The sequence below is a fragment of the Tenrec ecaudatus genome, chromosome 5 (assembly GCF_050624435.1).
Source record: "Tenrec ecaudatus isolate mTenEca1 chromosome 5, mTenEca1.hap1, whole genome shotgun sequence".
Classification (NCBI taxonomy): domain Eukaryota; kingdom Metazoa; phylum Chordata; class Mammalia; order Afrosoricida; family Tenrecidae; genus Tenrec; species Tenrec ecaudatus.
In genome coordinates this window covers 113,448,721-113,469,617 of record NC_134534.1, presented here as the reverse complement: position 1 = coordinate 113,469,617, position 20,897 = coordinate 113,448,721, and the positions used below count along the sequence as shown (strand labels likewise).

The following is a 20,897-nucleotide window of genomic DNA, read 5'->3' as shown; positions in this document are numbered from 1 at the left end:
CCCTTTCATAGAAAATCACCTACTCAAGACCAGAGTGCTCACAATTATTCTTAAATAAAAATAAGAATGTAAGTGGTTCAGTGGGTTTAATGGAAAAGTAACTAGAACTGAGATAATAACCTGTTCACACATTATGAGATGTGTAACCACTGTCACTGGAGAACTTGTGTAGAAGTTACTGAATGGGAACGTAGACTGTTCTGTAAATCTTCATCCAAAACACAGTAAAATATTATTTTAAAAATAAAGGGGAAAAAAATCTAGATAAGGTACAATTACTGACATCTAGTGTCTCAATTAAGTATTGCATGGTGTCCCACGAACTTTAATTTAGGATGGGGTGTGTTACAGGAAAAAGTCTTCCCACCTCTAGCCTGTGAGCCCAGAGTAAAAGCACTATTGTAAACAAAGACAATCTTTATTCGGCTTGCGGTCTAAATTTGATCCCTTCAGACAGACAGGGAATTCACCTGTGAAGAAAAATTCAAAGAAGGAAGTAAAACTAAGAAGAATCTTACTTTCAACCAATAGACTCAAAAGGATTATTTTCTTGCTTACTTTATCCCCCACCATCCACCCCACCCCCGCTTTCTTACTCTTCAATGGTAGGAAGATGGTTTTCTGGTAAAGGATGTTCTAGCTGAATTTTTGAAATTTCAAAAATTAGTATGCACACCTTAAAATAATCAATCACTTAAGACCAAAAAAGGGCAGAATTTATTTAAGGAGTTAGGACAGAAGGGGGGGCTAAAAACAGCAACACCAGAGGAAGTGAGACAAAGGACAGCACACTGAAGGGAGGGCAATGGTTGAGAAGAAACAACGTGGCTGTGAATGTTTAATGGATCATCTCCATGATCCACAATATATTGGTTGGTTTGGAAGTCAGGAGCTTGTGTGATATTGTCATTCTCATATGATAAAGTAGGAGGTCTCAGGAAATTCAGCTTGTATTTGAACCAGATATCACCATGGAGGAACCCTGTTGATGCAATGGTTAAATGCTTACCTGCTAACTGAAAGGTCAGCAGTTCAAACCCAATAGCCACTGGACGGGAGAAAAATGTTGCTTCCATAAAAGTTACAGCCTTGGAAACCTTGTGAGTCGGGCAGTTCTACTCTGTCATATAGAGCCACCATGAGCCCTGGTGGTGTCGTGGTTAAGAGTTGGTTTGTGATCTGCATGGTAAGCATTTCAAAATCACTAGCAACTCCAGGAGACAAAGACTGGATTTTCTATTCCTGTGCACAGTCTCAGAAACAGACAGGGAATCCCTATGAGTCAGCATTGACCCAATGACAATGAGATGAGTCACTGGAACTGATTCTACAGCAAGGGATTTGGTTTGAGGGCTGTTGTTTGTTTGTTTGTCTGTCTGTCTGTCTGTTTGGTTGATGACCTAGAAACCCAAACATTTTTTAAAAGTTATTGCTTTTGTTGTTGTTGGGAATATAAACAACAGAACAGATGTCAATTCAAATATTTCTACATGTACAGTTCCCTAGATTTACTCTCTAATCCAGCGGTTCTCAACATGTGGGGCGAGACTCCTTTGGGAATCGAACCACCCTTTCACAGGAGCTGCCTAACCATCAGAAAACACATATTTCCTATTGTCTTAGAAACCAAGAAACCGCTCCTCTATCCGTCTCCAGATGCAGATAGGCCCACATGCAGACAGGCCCACATATGAGTACCCGGTTGAAGACTGTTACCCATGCTACACCATGCTTCAAGAAAATTTCATTTATTTATAATTAGAACTAAATATTTCACAATATAGAATTACATATTTTTTTGTGATCAATCACTATGCTTTAATTATGTTAAATTTGTAACAATGAAAATACATCCTGCATATCAGATATTTATATTATGATCCATAGCAGTAGCAAAATTAGAGTAGCAGTGAAAATAATTTTATGGTTGGGAGTCACCACAATATGAGGAACTGTTTTAAGGGAAGAGGCATTAGGAAGGTTGGGAACCACTGCTCTAGTCGCTCCAGTGCTGTCAATGTAACCCCATATAGCTCTTCAAAAAGTGCAATGCTCAAAGCAAACAATCTTTGCAGATTAAGCCAAACTATTATTTTATTTAAGTAAGATTTCAGGGTATATATTTTTTATTTTAAGGCTTAAAGGTTATTTCTGAACAATAGTTTTGGGGAGAACCCATGCTTTAATCACAGTGCAATACAATATTCTAAAATGCAGTGGTCCTAAGGTCAAGGGTTTATGTTGATCCCACTTCCTTTCATTTACTTATATGGTATATTGAAATTGTAACAGGAGAATTGGTGCCATAGTGGTTATGCAGTGAGCTGGTAACAAGATGAGTCGTTCAAAAACACCCACTGCTCCATGGGGGAAAGATGAGGGTTTTTACTCTGTCAAGTCACTGTCTCAGAAACCCTTGATGGCAGTTCTTTTTTTTTTTTAAGGCAGCTCTATGCTGTCTTATAGAGTCACTATGAGTTCTCATGGACTCCATATCAGTGTTTGGTTTTTCATTTTTCTGGGTGGTGGTTTCTTGGAATTTAAAATTATGATTTGATACAGTTGTTCTCATCTATTTCACCTTCAGAAAATGGCTATAGAAAAGTTATATCATTTGACAAAGCTCAGACAAGTCACATAGGTTGGAGGTGTGTTTTTAATAACTTCATTTAGGCCTCTGAGGGTTAAAATATTAAACCGTAAGTGAAATGTTCAATCTCACATAATTTGATCTTTATCCTATATGTACTCTATCAGGTGACTGTTGGTACTGTAAAGAAGAAGGCATTGATGGTTGTTTAGTAGAATTCTAGCTTTTTCTTCAGGAAATGCCATTCAATTCCCCACCAGTGTGACTCATGCACAGTCTTCACCCATCTGTTAGTGGATGTTTTGCATGTTTTTATAATGCTTAACAGCTTTCAGACTAAGACAAACTAGGGGAAAAGACCCAACATTCTATTTCCCAAAGTAAGTCCATGAAAATCATCAAAGAAGAACTTCCAGAATGCTGTGAGGATTAAAAAGTAGAGCGTTTTGCAAGGGTGGGAGGGTTGGTAGAGGGAAGTGCAAAAATAGGAGCTTATACCAAGGGCTCAAGTAGAAAATGTTTTGGAAAAGATGATAGCAACTATGAACAAATATGCTTGGTTCAATTGATGTATGGGATGTTATAAGAGCTGTAAGAGCCCCCAATAAAATGATTTTTTAAAGATAATTAAATTAACAAGGAGAGAGTTATATTGAGGAGCCACTGTTCAGACCAGTCCGCACAAAGTAGAATTACTATATCCTCTGAATCACTGGGTTTCTCAGGGTGATTTTATGTGGAAATCTAAGGAACTAAAAGGAAATCTTTATGTTTGGTTAAATTTTACAATTAGTCACAAGTTTATTATTGAAGTTTCAGTTGAATAATCATGAAACCAAGAAGAACTTGTTTTCCACTTCAGAACGCCAGCCTGCCCAAAAGCACACGTAAAGTTTTCAAAAATCATTTTAACAAGTAGGGGTTTTTCCCATGGAATTCATGGAACATTCCGATTGTAATCCTAATTAAATATCATCCTAAGAACAATCACATGTTTTAATATTCCTTCTTTTGATTTCTCCTAGTCTGCACAAGAAGAAAATTATGCAATTTTCTATAGAAGCTGGGTATCAGATGCTATAAACTGCCTTGAAATACTTATGTACAACAGCCACAAGTGTTCTTACCCTTCCACAGAGCAATGGGGATGAGAACACAGTCATAGTAGTAAGTGTATAAAGTATCTAGAAATCTGATTTCTAGAATTCTAGGCTAGAGATAACAGGCTAAAAGGTAATTACGACCCCCTCTAATAAAATGGAGGAGCCCTCGTGACACTACAGGGTAAGCATTGGATTGCTGACTGCAAAGTCAATGGTCAAAACGGACTACCAGCTGCTGTATGGGAGAAAATTGAGGCTATCTGTGCCTACAGTGATCTGCAGCCTGGGAAACCCAATGTCGGGTCACTGAGTTGAAGTCAGCTCGATGGCAATGACTTTGGTGATTATGTAAGGACGCCCTGGTGGTTTTGTAGATTATGCATGGAGCTGCTCACCTCGAGGTCAGTGGCTCAAACCCAATAGCTGTTCCATCAGAAGAAGTGGTTTTCTGCTCCTACTCCCATGCGCAGCTGCAGAAATGCACAGGAGCAGGTCTACCCTGTCTCAGGAGTGGCTGTGAGTCAGGATCCACTTGATGGCAATTGAATTTGCTTGGTGAATTACAAAGATTCCAATCTGAGAAGAAGTCAAGAAACAAATATCGTAAGGGCCCCTTTTAGGCACCAGTCAACAACCCACACCACCTCATTGTTTCTGTTGGAAATGCTCAATTAGGAGACATTGTTCTTCCTGAAAGGACGGGAGTGAAATGGTGAAGTCACACAAGCTGAACCATTGATAGATGCTCTTGCTGCAACTTGAAGGAGTGTCCACTCTTCTGCCCCACCACCAAGTGTGCATGAGTAGATAAATACGCACACACACACACACACACACACACAAAACCTGTCCCTCAAGTAAATTCCAGATTCTGCCACCAGGTGGCAGGAATCATCAGCACCAAGAAGCTGAAGTTCAATAATGGAGCCAGGTAATATCAGTCAGGGTTCTGGAAGGAAGTGTAAAATCACCAGATCCTTGGAACTGCATTTAATGGATAAAGAGACTAGATCTTTATCACACGTGATGTAGAAGAGCTGTGTCCTGCTTGTCTACAAACATGCTTAATTTTATGTTTAACTTTATATGAGTGAAAATGCCGGCATTTCCAAAGGTGGGAAGAGAATAAATGAATCTCTAGGTATTCACCAGCAAATCCATAATATGACTTCTAAAAGTTTGTTAAAAGTGGAGTTAAAAGATAGTAGCATTTTTGAAACCCCTACATATGTGTGTTTATATGTGTGTGTACATATATGTATATGGTGTATGTGTGACTCGTATCTATAGTCTCTACATGTTTTTTCATCATGTGCACATACACACTATCTTCTTACATCAAGTACCCAGAGGTACTGCATCGTTGGGTGTAATTAGCACTAGTACAACATTAAAATAGCTAATTCATTCAAGATAATTAATCCTACAGATAATGGGGATAACAGGAGGCATTACATTACAAGGGTATAGGAACACCCTCATTTCATGGTGCCTCATTTGAGTTTTGTTGGCAGCTGCTGTCATGCCAACCCAAGAACAGACAAACAATATACTGTCCGGTCTCTCTGAGTGGTCATTTGTGGCCTGAACCACTGCGATCCACGGGGTTTTCATGGACTGGTTTTCAGGGCTCACCAAGCTTCTCTTCTAAATCTGGTCAAAGCCCTTTCAATAGGCAAGCTTCCACTAACACACTTGCAATGCAATGGAGCAAGAGCCACTCACTCACTGCCATCGAGTCTGTGCCAACTCACTAATGCTATAGGACAGGGTAGAACTGCCCTGTGGGCTTCCAACACTGTTGCTCTTTGGGGGGATAGAAAGCCCCATCTCTATCCTGCAGAGGGAGAAAGAGTAGAGCCCAAAAGAGATCAAAGAAATGAACGAAATTTCTGCCGTATCTGGAAACAGCAGCTGGGGACTCAGGAACCCCGCCAACAGCGAACTTTACCCAGTTCCCTAAAATAACCCCGAGGCGGCATTACGAAAGAAGCCGTCTGATTTCTAATCTTTACTACCAGAACTTGCTTTAAATGAAAGAAACACATTTCCAGCATGTCCCAATCCAGCAGCAAAGGATGAAGCTATCCAGCCTGAAATGAGGCATCCTGTATTTTGCTTTCTACATTGAGTTTTACTAGGTGAAAACCTCCGAGGTGCGCTCGAAAGGAGTCTCCACTTACAAAAAGTTACATGGCCTTTTATTGGTGCTGGTAGTTGCTAATCAAACCAGATCTGCCTCAGTGTGACCCCATGGGCAACATTATGTGGCTTAAAAACACAAGGCAAACAAACTTCATTATGGACCTCTACTCCACCTCCTGGAAACCCTTTCTAGGACAGGGAAGGGCAAGTGCCCTCAAGTTGGCCTGCACAAGCCTTCTCTACCAGAACAAAACGCATTTGTGTTTGTTCATGAGCCCAAGAGCCATTAGCTACTACTTGAATGAGGAACTTCTCGTCTTTGCTTGTCCTTTGTCTCATGCATGGAATGAGTTTTTATTTGTTTTGTATTGCTCTGGTTTTCTTTGTTCTGACATTTTATTTTTGCAATTTCTTCTTTACCTTAGAATGAGGAAGACAATCCTGAAAACCGAAACACACCAGGGAATGATGCACGAAGGAGCAGAGCTGTGCGAAAGAGAGATTCTGGGGACCCTAAGCAGGTGCGACTGCATCGCCGTGAGTAGAGGCGTAAACCACAGAACCCGCTGCGCTGCCTGCACCCAAAAACAGCAGGAACGGGAAGCATGCTCACAGTCGCACACGGAGGAATGAGTTAAATAGCAATTAGCGTTTGTAAGTCAGAAACGTGAAGAAAACACATGCTCAGATGAAGAGGTTGTTAGATTGGGGAAGGGAACGCGAGCTCACCTTGGGCGCACGGAAGAATTATTACCAGTTGAGATGCAAACACCACAAAAGGAGTTTTATTTGCTAGCTTGAGCTAGGGCCTTTTCCCCTACGCTGCCCTGCGCAGCGGGACCTTGCGTCCAGAAGGGAATCAGCCCCGAGTTCTTTGTTCCCTGGACTTTTATGGGGCCAGGGGCGGGGGGCAGTCCTGTGTTGCTGTTCTTTAAACTTATTGGAGAAAACTTCTGGCATCAGTGTTGTCCAGTGGTGGTTGGAGAGTAGTTCCGCGCTATATTCTCTTGACTGGTCAATTGGGGGATGGTGGTCGCTGCTCCCTACTGGTCAGTCTGGGACAGGTGATGCCTTCTCTGACAGAATTACTTCCATGTCCAGGAATCTGAAATTAGAGCTCAAGCCTGCCCCAGACTTTGGTTTTATATGGCCTATCATGGTGCTGGTGCCGGCAGTTGTAAACCAGGACCCCACAAGGTCTGGGTTTTATAGATCAGTTTCCGGATGGGAAGGCTTTCTCTGGCACTGCCCTGGGACAGATCTCAAGCTCATTGCAAAGTAAAAAGTATCAAAATAACAAAAGCATGTGAAGTGTCAGACAAGAGAAGACTCCAAGACGTGGTTCTAAACTTGTGTTCCACGACTCCTTAGATTCGCGAGGGCTCCTTAGTTGTCCCTGGGGGAACAATATCCTCTGCCATCTCATCTCTACCCACACAGTGCCACTTGTCTAAGTTATGGGTACGATTCCATCTGCAGAATGAAAAATGAGCAAATCATCCTTTAACAAGCAATTCTGAATGCCTTGTATTTGCTATTCATTGTGGGGAGTTTGTGTCCTTTCGGGGGGGGGGGGAAGTTTTCACATTATACAAGATTACCAAAACCAAACCAATGTCATCAAGTTTCTATTTATCATGATGTTACCTATTGGTCCAGTTGTGAGGATGTTATTCTTCCTTACATTGACTTGTAATCTATGCTGAAGGCTACCATCCTTGATCTTCATCAGCAAGTGATATTGGAGAAGAGGTGGAAATTGTCAAGGATTTCATCTTGCGGGGATCCAAATCAATGCTCATGGAAGCAGCAGTCATGAGATCAAAAAATGTTGCACTGGGTAAATGTGTTGCACAAGACCTCTTTAGGAAACTGAAAATCAAGGATGGTACTTTGAGGACTAAGGTGAACCTGCCCAACACATGGTAATTTTCATTGCCTCATACACATGTGAAAGCTGGACACTGAGTAAAGAAGACCATTTGAACTGTGGTGCTGGAGAAGAGTAGTGAAGGTGCCATGACTGCTAAAAGGACAAACTGATCTGTCTTGGAAGAGGGCTAGAGTGGTCCTGAGAGGAAAGGATGGCAAGGCTACGTCTTAAATACTTTGGGCATGTTACCAGAGAGAACCGTCCCTGGAGGAGGACATCATGCTCGCTAAAGTGCAGGGGCAACGAAAAAGAAGACGTCCCTTAAGGAGGTGGATTGGCACAGTGGCTGCACCAATGGGCTTGGGCAAAAGAACAATTGTGAAGCTGATGCAGCGTCGAGCGGTGTTTTGTTCTGTTGTGCATCGGGTCCCTGGGGGTCAGAACCAACTCCGTGGTGCCTAGAAGCAGCAGCATAGGGTTTCCAAGTCTAAATCGTTAAGGGCCAGACAGCCTCATCTTTCATCGAGCAGTTGGCGGGTTTTTGAACTTCTGACCTGCAGTTAGAAGCTCACTGCCTAACCCACACCACCACCAAGGCTGCTTTATAAAAGAATAACTGGTAGAAATGTTGGACAATTTTACAGTAGTATAATGCATAAAACAACAAATTACCTGGGGGAAATAAAAATAAGCATTCAACATCTTGGAATACCATCTTCCATTATTTTCATGCAAACATATACCCACATGCATATTACCTGTGTTGGGAATCATGGTATACATGTTCTTTGGCAGCTATCTCAATTAGCTTATTATAAAAAGTGTTCATGTGACTAACTGCTGTGCAGTAAACAAAAGAGTAATCAATAATAGTGCTAGACATCCCATCATTCACCGCCATTGAGTTGCTTCCAACTCATAGTGACCCTGCAGGACAGGGTAGAACTGTCCTTGTTGTTTCTGAGACTGTAGCTCTTTACAGAAGAAAGTTCTTTCTCCCAGACATCCCATAGATAGCAGGTAATTTGGGGCAATTTCACTATCAAACAATAATAAATCATCTAATTAATAGTTTCCCAAACTTATTTGGTCTACCTCCCCTTTTCATTAAAAAAAATTACTTAGTGCTCCACTGGCAATTAAAAACATTTGTACTGTAGCCCATAATCCAGGATAAAGCATAGCTATCTGCTTTTCCAGGTTCCTTGAATTGTTCCAGTGCTTCCCCAGGTAGGAGTATCATCCACTTTGGAAAGCACTGATCTAAACTGAACAGAAGCCAAACTATTGGTCATGCTAGATATTACATGCAAGACATTTTTAACTCACATCTCTACCCTGTCCCTAGAAGGTAAAGCGTGGGCTCAGCTATCTTCTGGTGCATTGTCCTCTACTTTCTTGGTTCCTTGAGTTCAGCTCAGGAAAAAGAAAGTAGCTGAGTCAGAAGCATAACAGAGTTTGACATCAATGGACTAGATGAGAATCCTTTCCACTCAAAAGCCTTATAACACTAAATTTTTATGTTCAGTAAAGTGGATCAAAAGTCACATTGGAGCTGCCAAAATTGAAAAGCTGAGATTTGGTATTATGCCTCTTAGAACATGTTCAGCGTTACAATACAAATACATATAGATAGATATAGATATTTTCCTCTCTGGGATCTCCTCTTGTTGCTCACAGTGTTGCAAAAGGTTGTTTGAAATATTATCGGAAAATGGAGGCAATAGGATGTCATCTGTGTCATCCTGCGAGCAACATGGGTTCTGGATACTGGAGAGCTCAAACTTCACCTAGAAAGATGACTCAGAGCGGAGGTCCATGCATATAACTCATGCAAGTCATTAGATCTCTTGCTATCAAAACAAAGGAAATAGTTCTCCTTAGACCACTGACAATAGGACTGTAGGCTCCAGTGAGGTGTGTATTGGGCCTTGAGGGTGCTGAGCTAGTGGTCATATCTGCAGACAAAGCTGTGTACAGCCAGAAAATACAACCAGTTTTAATCTTGTCCTTTCAAAACAGTTGCTGGCAGAACATAAAGGGAGATTTATATGGCCCCTGCTATTAACTTACTTTAGCACTTGCCTGGAAAGAGAGTTAGTGTTGAATGATGACAGTAAAGACAGGAACAAAAGGCAAAAATATGAGCCTATTCCTGAAAGAAAATACCATTGGCTTCTTTGGAAGGAAATGAGGAGATAAATGTGATGCTGAACGTTTATGATTATAAGCTAAATTAACACAGTAGCTGCAACAATGGGCTCAAACGTAAGAACAATTGGGGGGATGGTGCAGGACCAAGCAGTGTTTTGCTCTCCTGTACATAGGGGTTGCTGTGAGTCAGAATGACGTGACAGCACTTAACCACAAGGGGGAACTACGTGTGCAGCAGGTAGGAAGAACGATCTTATTTTAAAGACTATTTTGAACTATCTTTGTCAGCATTCTAAGCATAGGAGTTTGGAGTACATTTTGCCCAGAATTTTCATTTTTCCATCTGTGTTAGTCGAGTTAACTATACAAACAAATTCATAGACACTCAAATGTATACAAGAAAGAGCTTTATATGAGAAAACATCCCAGCCCAGTCTACATCAAGTCCATAAGCCTGATATTAGCCCATATGCCTGTTACCAGTCTATAAATTCCTCTCCAGACTCACACAACACAGGCAGTGATGCTGAATGCAGGAAGATCTCAGGCCAGTGGTAGAAAGTCTTGTGAATCCAGTGGCGCTGGAATCAGCACTGGAATGGTAGCCACATGGTGCTTCCCGCTCCAGGGCTCTAGCTCCATCCGCATAGCTCCATGTGTCTTGTCAGCAGGAAGACAAAGCAGAGACTGTGGGTCTGGCCTCCAGTGAGCTATTTATCTCCATAGTGCTTCCAAATGAGGTCATCAAACTGTGACCTGATTGACAGGCTAAACTCCACCCGTTCGGTCTTAATAGTCTCAAGTTGACACCAGATTATGTAACTACTACACCATCTTTGTTCTAATGTTCCATTTCCAGGGGGAGGAGTGTATCAACGTTGAACAAGATTCTCCAAAAGACATAGAGAATATAGAAGACAATGAAGATGTGCATCCTAAAGGGTATGGTTTTTACACCAGAGACAGAACCACACCAACCTTCTATTCGATTTTGCCACTTTATCCTTTCCTAATTTTTAACATTAATTATGATTTATTAGAGATGATTACCGCCACCAATCTCCCTTCCCACTATCTAACCAATGCCATTTTCAGAAAAAAATAGTGAAGCTCTGGGACAAATGATATGGCCAATTCAGGCCACTAATATCCTGGGAAGCCAAGATGCAAGATTTCACTTTACCCAGGACAGTCCCTAATTAAAAGTGTAAAGTACCCAGTAATTGCTCCAGTCCATGCAGAAGTAGTAAATTAATCATCTCAATGAATTAATCTTCTTAATGCTAATCAATAAGCAGTTAGTTTCTCAAAATTCAATTCACCTTACATCCCAAGAAAAGGATCTTCTTACCTTGTTGTCTCCTAAAAGCACCCAGTCTTAGTTACCGAGTGCTACTGTAACAAAGATGAATCTCACAAAGGGTAGCTTAAAGAAGAGAAATATAGTGTCTCACAGTTGGGGAGATTAGAAGTCCAAATCAGCACCAGCTCTCAGAAAGTCTTCATGGAAGTCCCAGGCATACCTTGGCATTCCTTGGCTTGTAGCGAAATCGTCACATGGTATGTGTCTTCTCCCTGTGTGTCTTTGTATTTATTCTGCTCTTTGTACAAAACATTAACCAGAAGGGACCAAATTTAGAGCCCACCCTACTCTGGTATAACCTCAATGACATAACAAAAGAAAAATTCTATTTCCAAACAGGATCATATTTACAGTACTTCATCATATCTATAGTGCAGGGACACAATTCCATCCATAATACCCTCCAAGTCCTTACAACACCAGGAGTAAGAAAGACAAGATTATGTCTTTTTGTCTGACCAGGGAAAATGAACTCAGGGAAGGACTTACCCACAAGTAGAATTACATTATAAATTCAGATTCTACAAATCCTAATCCAATATTATCTGGGATTCTACCATAACACTACAGAATTGGTCCTATTTTTAAATTTCTATTTAAGTTTTATTTAAGTTTCCACTTCTCTGAAGTACTTTTGTAGAATTGGGTTGTGGCTCTTGTTGCATCGACATTATCAGGACTACCGACCACCTCAGAAACCTGAGTTCGATTTCATCCTTCATGAGTCTCAGAAGGACACTGGAGGCTGAGAAACCCCTGGGGTGGCCAGAGGTACTCAGGTTACACTTAGCTCATGAGACCTAAACAACCACCAGGCGGTAGGGAATTGCTCACTCTTGATAACTAAATAGTCCAAATGTCTCTTTCCTGTCACTTTATCCAGAGTCCAATTGCAATAATGGACTGCACATATTTGCTGCAATTTAAAAATCTAGTAATTACAACCTAATAGACGTGCTCTATTAAATATCACCCTCTCCCCTTGGTATTTTTAATATGAATCAGTAATAGGATAAAGCAAAATTCATTTTTCCTACATTGAACCATGAAAAATTTAATCTTCACTACATGTTCTTGCCTCCAATATCTTCTACTATAGTATTTCTAATTGTCAATACTCAAAAAAATAACAATGAAACTTTTCAGAAACAATACTTTTCATTGCTATATGTGATACATGCTAATGTTTCCTTTTTGTTTAATGCGAGAGAAAGATGGGCTTTCTGCTCCCACAAACAATTAGTCTCAGAAACTCACTGGGGCAGTTCTACTCTGTCCAGTAGGGTTGCTGTGAGTCAACATTGACTCAATGGAAGGAAGCTTGTTTTTTTGTTATGCTTTGTTTTTGTTTAATGATGATTATCATGGGTTATGTGGACTCCAGAACCCACAAGAGAGCGCAATAACAGTTGCAAAGTACTGTCCAAGATAAGTGAGATATCCTCCCGTTTCATTCATCGACTCAATCAATGTTAAGCACCTTCGTGGCCAACGTTCTACTCCTGGTTCTCTGAGGCTTACAGGTACCTCTTTTTCAGGAGGTTATTATCAGTCACGGGTTCATAACAAAACACAATCAAACAAGATAAGGAAAGAGCAAAAGAATGCTTCGGTCCAAGGAGATTGTAGAAGGCTTCATAGAAGCTAGGTTCTAGAGATGGGCCCTGGAATGTGAAGATTTGGATATGTCTCCATGATCGCCCAAGAGGAAGGAAAGTGGGGACATTAACCAGCAGAGACGATGTCTCCCAGCTACAGGCTGGATCAAATCCTGGCGACTGGGAGGCATCGAAATGAAATGAGAAGTGGTTGTTAGAGAAATGTTAACTTGGCGGTGCAAAGACTAAATGAGCAAGTAGATCCCTTTCATTAGGGGAAGTCGAAACTTGTGTCAGAGGTGGCAATGAAGATTAAGACAACCTACAAGGTAGGCAAGTTTCAGTGCAGGTGTGTAGGGGACCAGGAACATCTTAAGTGTAAGACAGGCCCTCTTCAAACTTATGACTGGTGGCTATGAACATTACTGAACCTAGGAGAAAAGCAGTGCTATTGCTCACGTGCGGACTCATCAACCCTGTAACGAAGTCCCTGATGGAAGTGAGAACATGCCAACAAAAAGACATTTTTCAACCCAGTGGTGAAAAGCCCTCACATCCACAAAGCCTCACTTTGCATTGCAGGCACTCAGCTTAAATGTAAGAAGCTGATCAAGGACAGGGAGGCACCAACTTGCCAGAATTTCATGGACTCAAGGGGATGACCAAGTTTGTTAATTTTTTTAATAAAAATTTTATAACCCTAATGAAATAGAAACCATATTCTCCTGTAATTCCTCTTCAGCTTTTTACTAGTTATTCATCTCCCCTGCTCTTTTCCTAGAAGCACGTTTTCAGACCTTCTACCCACCTCTGGGCTTGACTTGCTCATTCAATAATGTTGACCAAAATGTATTCTAAAATAGAAATGAGCCCTTCCCATTGCTATTTTGTAGAGCATAGCATTTCATGAATTTGTGTGGTGTGTTTTCCAAAGGCAACCATCAAACCAAGCCTTAATTAGCCCATTTGTTTTTGTTTTAGGAATTTACTTCTGTCGGCTATTTTGCTTTTATGTTGTTGCAGGTATCTGGGAAAGAAATATGATGCCATTTGTGGAGTTTATAAGAAACACAGAACCACTCTTAAGAATATCTTCTGGGGCATTTTAGTAGCAGGTGAGAAAAAAAGGGAATGGGAAAACCCATGTCTCTCTTTGGGAATCTCCCAAAGATTAGTTAGCTTTGAGTGGAAAGATGCTAAACCTCCCCTCCTCCCAGATCTCAATGGGCTATGGAAGGAAAGAGGAGGGGTAGTCACAAAGACCCTGGGTCTTGGGTCTCTGCATGAGATACCTAGGCAACTCATTCTTTTTATCCTAATTATAAACTAGCAGCCACTTTTTCTGAATTATCTACCCTCGTATCTCATATAGAGGTGGTTACGGTAATGTAAATGTGAGAGGGTGGATTAGTTCATGCAAATTCAGAAAATAAATAATGTTTAAGTGGCTTGAAGACTTGGAATCACTCTGGTGGCACTGTGGTTACAAGGTGGCAGTTTGCACCTCCCAGATGGTTTTCTGTGCCTGGAAATCCAAACCAAAGGGGCAGTTCTACTCTGTCCAATAGGGTTGCTATGAGTTACAGTGGACTCAATGGCAGTGAGTTTGGGGAGGGGGGGGCGGGGATTTGGTTAGTTTTCTTTACTTTTCTTTTTCTAAGGAAGCATGGTGTTAACCATAAGGCAAAAAAACTAAGTGTCAAGGGGAATGTGAACAATTGATGTATGATGCTATTTTAAAAACATAAAGAAGAAGCTAGGAGCATCCCACCTGCTTCTCTTGCCTTGAAGGCAGGATCACAAACGGGGGTCACCAAGTCGCCTCCAACTCATGCAGCCTCCATGTGTTTCAGAGCACAGCTGTGCACCCTGCGGCTCCACTGGGTGCCAGTGCGCAAGAAGACACCACACCTTTCTTCTGAGGTGTCTCCAGGTGGCCTCTGACCTCCACCCTTTCAATTAGCAGACACAGTAACTCCACCAAGACAGTGCTCTCTTACCAGATGAACATGCCTCTTGTTTGTTTGTTTCTCTCCCTCCAAACAAAGGGGTTCAGAGCCTACATTCAAGAACACTGAAGGCGTAAACACTACCGCCAGGGTCCACAAACATGATCCAGGCTTCTGAACCCCACAAACTTCCTAGACATCCAAAACAGGGGGCGACATTGCTTTTTTTTAAACTTAGGCCTTATTGACCAAAAGATGGAAACTACACATTCTGCAAATGTAGGTGAAAGCAGCCAAAGAGCCAGTGCAATGCATGAATCACTTGCTTTGGATATTTTCCAGTATAATTTTATTTACAAAAACAAGTGGCAGGGAAAGGTTCACCCGTGGACCAGAGTGTACCATTAACCCTTGCTCAAGGTGAGGGACTTCGGTGGGTTGTGTGTGGTAATATATATAACTTAGCTGGTTCATTGAATGTTGACCTCCCATAAAGAGACCCTATTTTTCTTATTATCCCAGAATCTCTTCTTTGAAAGCACCGCCTTGGTAATTGTTCCTATTCTTCCCCCTTGGAAATTCATCTGTGGGACAGAGAATAAAATAGAATTTTCCCACAAAACTTTTGGAAGCCCCCTTGTATTACCTGACTCAAGTTTAGGCCAAACCTGAACCACAAATCAAAAAACCATTCTCCCTTGACTAGTGGCTGCTTAAATATGTGCCTTTCCCAGGCAGTTGCTCACTTGCTAAGGCTGGCTGCCAGGCCCAGTGACAGAGCATCATAACTCAAGAACTCCAAAGGTTTTATAAGAAAAAGACTTCACCCCTGCCTTTCTAGCATTCATTGTGAGAATATTGGAGACTTTCTTTAAAGGCAAATACACACACACCAAATACCAAATCAATTAGTCAGCAGTGCTAATACCCCTGGCAAGAGTACTTCTGCATTCACTGTGCTTTTTATTACCCCTCTCTTTGCGAGTCCAGTGAGTGACTGGCAGATGGGTGCTCCAGGGCATGTTTCAGCTGTGCCGGTGATGCTGTACCTGCATTTGTTTCCCCACAGGTTACCTGGCAATGGTGATTGCAGCTTGCGTGCTGAATTTTCATAGAGCCCTTCCTCTCTTTGTGATCACTGCATTGGTCATCTTCTTTCTTGTCTGGGATTCCTTGATGGCTAAATATGAAGATCGGCTGGATGAGCTGCTATCTCCGGGAAGAAGACTTCTGAACCAGCATTGGTTCTGGCTGAAGTGGTAAATGCACTTGGTTCTCTTATTCCAGTGGAGAGGCATCTTAATTTTTTCCAGCACTTTTCCAAAAATCGGTTCTTTGTTAGTTTCCCCCACCTACAGGGTATGGAAGCTAAAACTGCCTAGAAAGAATTTATTTTGTAACGCCTTCATTTTATAAACAGGAAATTGAGGCCAAATTAAGGCAATGATTGTGTTTAATTGCCCCTCCAGGTTTCAAATGCAGCTGTGATAAAATGTCCCAAAGATATTAATTTAATAATTTCCACATTAAAGAGAAAACTATGTACTTGTGTATCCAGAAGTAGTTGTTAAATATAAGTAAACAAAATATATTTACATTATTTGAAAGAAGTACTTGTTAAGAAAATTGAGCAAAAAAAAAAACTAAACAAAAAATAAATAAATAAAAATTAAAAAAAAGAAAATTGAGCAGTGCAAGGATTTCATCCCACGTGAAGTTCCCGTGTGAGGCAATGAACACACACATCTGCTAACGAAAAGACTGGTGATTCACAGTCACCCAGAGGCACCTGGTGACCTGCTTCCAGAAAATCAGCCTTTGGAAACCCAGTGGAGCTCAGTTCCACTCTGACTCACATGGAGTCACCATGAGTTAAAATTAATGCTACGGCAGCCTGTTTATGTCTCTCCAAACACCTTTATTCCTCTCTGAGGGTGTTGTATAGCCTTGAGGTCCAAGAGTTCTGGAACACGTGGGTGGGGGGTGGGGGGAGCCATCTTCTTCTACATGTATCTATGGCATGGAGTATCGGTCATCCCTGGTAGCTGGACAGGGGATGCGGGTGACCCCACCTTCTTACTTGCATATTTTAAGTTCTGTTGTCATACACAAGTCCTTCTTGAATGTAATCAGTTCTGTCTTTCCTTTATGACTTATTCCTTCATTTTCAGCTTACGTAGTAGCATGTAGTGGAAATCATTAAAACACAAGTTTGCTTGACTTTATGTTATATGTTCATGACCTCAATTCCAGAGATCAGTTCGAATGTAAAGCACAGCTTATCACAACACACTTGTGTCCCGGTTCTGAGAAAAGGAAAACATCCCATGTTGGGTCAAGGGAGATGCATTGCTTAACTCTTTGGCTGTTTGCCTTGGTAACCACGACAAAAGAGTGTGTAGTAGTACAATTCTGAGAACTGCAGCTTCCTGCTGCCAAAGCATGTCACTGTTGCTAACAGTGCTGAGTAGTGTACGCTCCAGGAAAGCTTGTTTCCCTTTTTCAAGTTAGGCCAACCAATGACGTCAATGCCTCCTTTCGCATTCTCTTAGGGTGCTTTGGAGTTCCCTGATCCTGGCAGTGATTTTCTGGCTGATCTTTGACACCGCCAAATTGGGCCAACAGCAGCTGGTGTCTTTTGGTGGCCTTATCATGTATATTCTCCTGGTATTTGTATTTTCTAAGCACCCCAACAGAGTAAGTATGAAACTGGACATTTTGGAATTTTGTTGTGTTTTGTTTGTTTGTTTGTTTGTTTGTTTGTTTGTTTGTTTGGGTTTTTTTTCTTCTTATCCCATATAACTTGCTCAAAATAATTCTTGTGAGAGAATCTCCATAATTTTCAATGTTAGTCTTACCTTGGTGTTGTTGCTGAGTGACGCTGAGTCCATTCTGACTCACATTGACCCTGGTTACCAAGAAGGAAACCGCTCTGTCCTGGGCTGTCCTCGGTAGTCTCTTTATTTTCTGAGGTCACCATGTCAGTCCATCTCTTTGAGGGCCTCCCTCTTTTTTGCTGGTCCACTTCTTTACCAAATGCAGTCTCATTTTACAGGAGGCCGATCCTTCCTGTGAACGTATCCAAAATACATGAGATGAAGTCCCACCACCCTCCCTTCTAAGGAGCATCTGGCTTTGTTTCTTCCAGTGAGGAGTTGTTCGTTCTTATGCTGTTCATGGTATATTCATTATTCTTTTCCAACACCATAATTCAAAGGCATTGATTCTTTGTAAACCTTCTTTATTCATCACCTCGTTTTTATATGCATATGTGACGTTTTAAAAATGTATGGCAAAAAAAGAAGTATGACGTGGGTCAGGAGCAACTTAGTCTTCAAAGTGACATATAGGCTTTTTAACACTCTGAAAAGGACTTTTGCAGCAGATTTCCCAAATGCCATATGTTGTTTCATATCTTAAATGCTGCTTCCATGGGTATTGATTATGGATCCAAATAAACTTGAATCCTTGACAACTTCATTTTGTCTCCATAATCTATCATGATGTTGTTTGTTGGTCCATTTTTGAGGGTTGTTTTCTTTATGTTGCGGTATAGTCGCTACAGAAGTCTTTGATCTCATTCAAGCCCTCTTTGCTTTCAACAAGCAAGGTTGTATCATCTGCATATTGCAGGTTGTTAATGAGTCTTCCTCTGATTCTGATGCCAAATTCTTCTTCATACATGGGGGGAAACCCCCCAAAAAAGAACAAATTATTTTTCAACGCGATGTATTTAAATTGCTTTTACAATACAACCTTATCACCTTCAAAGTACTCTCCATTACGCTGAATACATTTGTCAAATCTGCAATTCCATTCTTGGAAGCATTTTTCAAACCCATTTGTTTAGATGTGCACCTATCTCGTTTTTTTTTCTTCACCACTTCTAAGTCATCAAATCGCTGTCCTTTCATGTCCCTCTTCATTTGTGGATATAAAAAGAAGGTGCAGGGGGGCAAGATCAGGTGAGTAAGTTGCATGGAGCAAGAGAGGCATGCTACTGTTTTGCCAAAAATTGGCTCATACTGAGATGGTTGTGTGAGGAGGTGCATTGTTGTGGTAGCAAAACAAGGCCTCCCCCCCACCAAGTCTGCCACAAATCAGGCCTTTTTTTGTCATACACTGTTATACTGTTATGCAATCTTTTCAGAACCTCTAAATAGAAAGCTTGATTAACAGTCTGACCTGGTGGAACAAGCTCTAAATGCACTACAAGTCGACATTTTCATCCGTTCCAGAAGTTGCCGCATGTGCAGAGTGAGGTTTGTCATCACTCGACATTTCACCTCTTTTGAAACGAGAAAACCACTCATACACTTGAGTTTTCCCATAGTGCTGGGCTTGTTAGCTGTGTTCAACACCACAACGGTCTTCCCAAACCTACACAGTATCAACCCTTACATTTTTCATTCTCAGTAATTTTCCACTTACACAACCTATGAGATATTCTTTCCTTGCCAAATCCAATTTCTGTTCATGTACATGTACCCTACATCAAGTTCAGGCACACACACAAAGGCCATCCACTTTGATCCAGATTTCCCCTGACCAGTAAGTAATGTAATATTATATCATTCAATTCTACAGTTTATCCAATTTTCATTTTGTAATACAGACATTTTTACTCCAAACATGTTGTTAATTTCATTTAACAACTTTGCTCACATTGAATCCAATTCTCATCTTTGTTCTGCAAACCCTAGCCAATTATCTACTGAAAAACTCTGAGGCCATGAAGATTACATGGACAACTCAGCAACAGTGAAGTCTAGGTTTTACCGTCAAAAAGTGTGACCCAAGAAAATCTATATTGTTAAGAGACCACAGTCACCAGATATGATTCAAATTCGATGCTCTGTTCCATTGACCATCTCCATTGTTTCCTGTGGCACAATCCCACAATCCCTTGCAAGCCACTCATCTCAGTACCAACAATAAGAGCAGGTTGTCCCTTACCTCTCCTCTCAGCTGGGTCTGCTTCAGAGTTAATTGGCTCCTTTCACCCTGAAATGTAAGCTACTCCACAGGACTGCATTCCACTTAATTTACTTGTCTGATTGTCAAACCTTGGACACAAAGAGAAATTATCTTCTGCTTCTCCATTTCCAGAAATAATTACATGTGTCTTATATTTACTGGATGACAAGGAAGACCAGTTCCTTCTTTGTGTCTACATTACTTTATCATGATATAATGGTCACATATTCCCTCTGGGACTGGCAGCTTTGAAGTGCAAGCCTGAGTGTTTTAGATCTTATTCGTTTCCGATGCATCCCCCTGCCATCAAGTCAATTCCAACTCAAAGTGACTGTATAGGTACAGGATAGGGTAGAACTGTCCCTGTGGTTTCTGAGGATCCACCTTTTTGTGGGAATAGAAAGCCTCACGTAATCCACTGTGCCACGAGGGCTCCTATTTTTCCAATATTTGAAGGCCCTACAGAACAGAGGAGAGCTGCTCAGTAGTTTCTAGAGCTATAAATGTTTGTGGGCGCAGAAATTCTCATCTTCCTACAAGAGTGATTGGTGAGTTCAAACCCAATTCAGAACCCACTGTGCCACAGGAAGGAAAGGAGATGGAGCTCTTGGTGAGGAATCTTGGTCTTCCAGTAATACTGCTTGTGCCTACATTCCGTTGACTCTGGGAAAGGATTTCACGGATTCTGTCGTAGTCCTCTGCTCATGGCTAATTTGGTTTTCCTGAAAAGGTTGAATCTGAGCTTACTGCAGGCTACTTATTTACTTTCAGGAGCAGTGATCTGAGCATGTACCCCCCTCTCAGCATTGATCTTGTTCTAACAAAAAAATGTCTCTCTTGATCTTTGCCGTAGGTGTACTGGAGACCTGTTTTTTGGGGAATTGGGTTACAGTTCCTTTTGGGACTCTTAATTCTGAGAACAAACCCTGGATTTGTGGCTTTTGATTGGTTGGGCAAACAAGTTCAGGTAAGTCTGGCTTAAAAGAACACCTGGCTTTTATGATGGTTTTAACATTTGGATGTAATTCTCAGCCTGTCAGGCAGGTTTACTTGTCTTTTTTATTTGGCCAAAACTTTGATTCCATAGCCGGAGCTGAACAAACGATATTATTTACATAGCAAGAGCTCATCTGTTTAGCTTATTC

The 20,897-nt window shown here is 41.2% G+C and overlaps 1 protein-coding gene across 1 annotated transcript in view; it reads left to right on the top strand.

Moving 5' to 3' along the window:
- SLC28A3 (solute carrier family 28 member 3) overlaps positions 1-20,897 on the top strand; it is a 70,592-nt gene that overhangs the window by 21,725 nt on the left and 27,970 nt on the right. The window contains exons 2-7 of the mRNA XM_075550719.1: positions 6,264-6,359; positions 10,725-10,807; positions 13,850-13,941; positions 15,845-16,034; positions 17,328-17,472; positions 20,606-20,719. Of these exons, the coding sequence (XP_075406834.1) occupies positions 6,264-6,359; positions 10,725-10,807; positions 13,850-13,941; positions 15,845-16,034; positions 17,328-17,472; positions 20,606-20,719 (720 nt within the window). The remainder of the gene's footprint in view (positions 1-6,263; positions 6,360-10,724; positions 10,808-13,849; positions 13,942-15,844; positions 16,035-17,327; positions 17,473-20,605; positions 20,720-20,897) is intronic.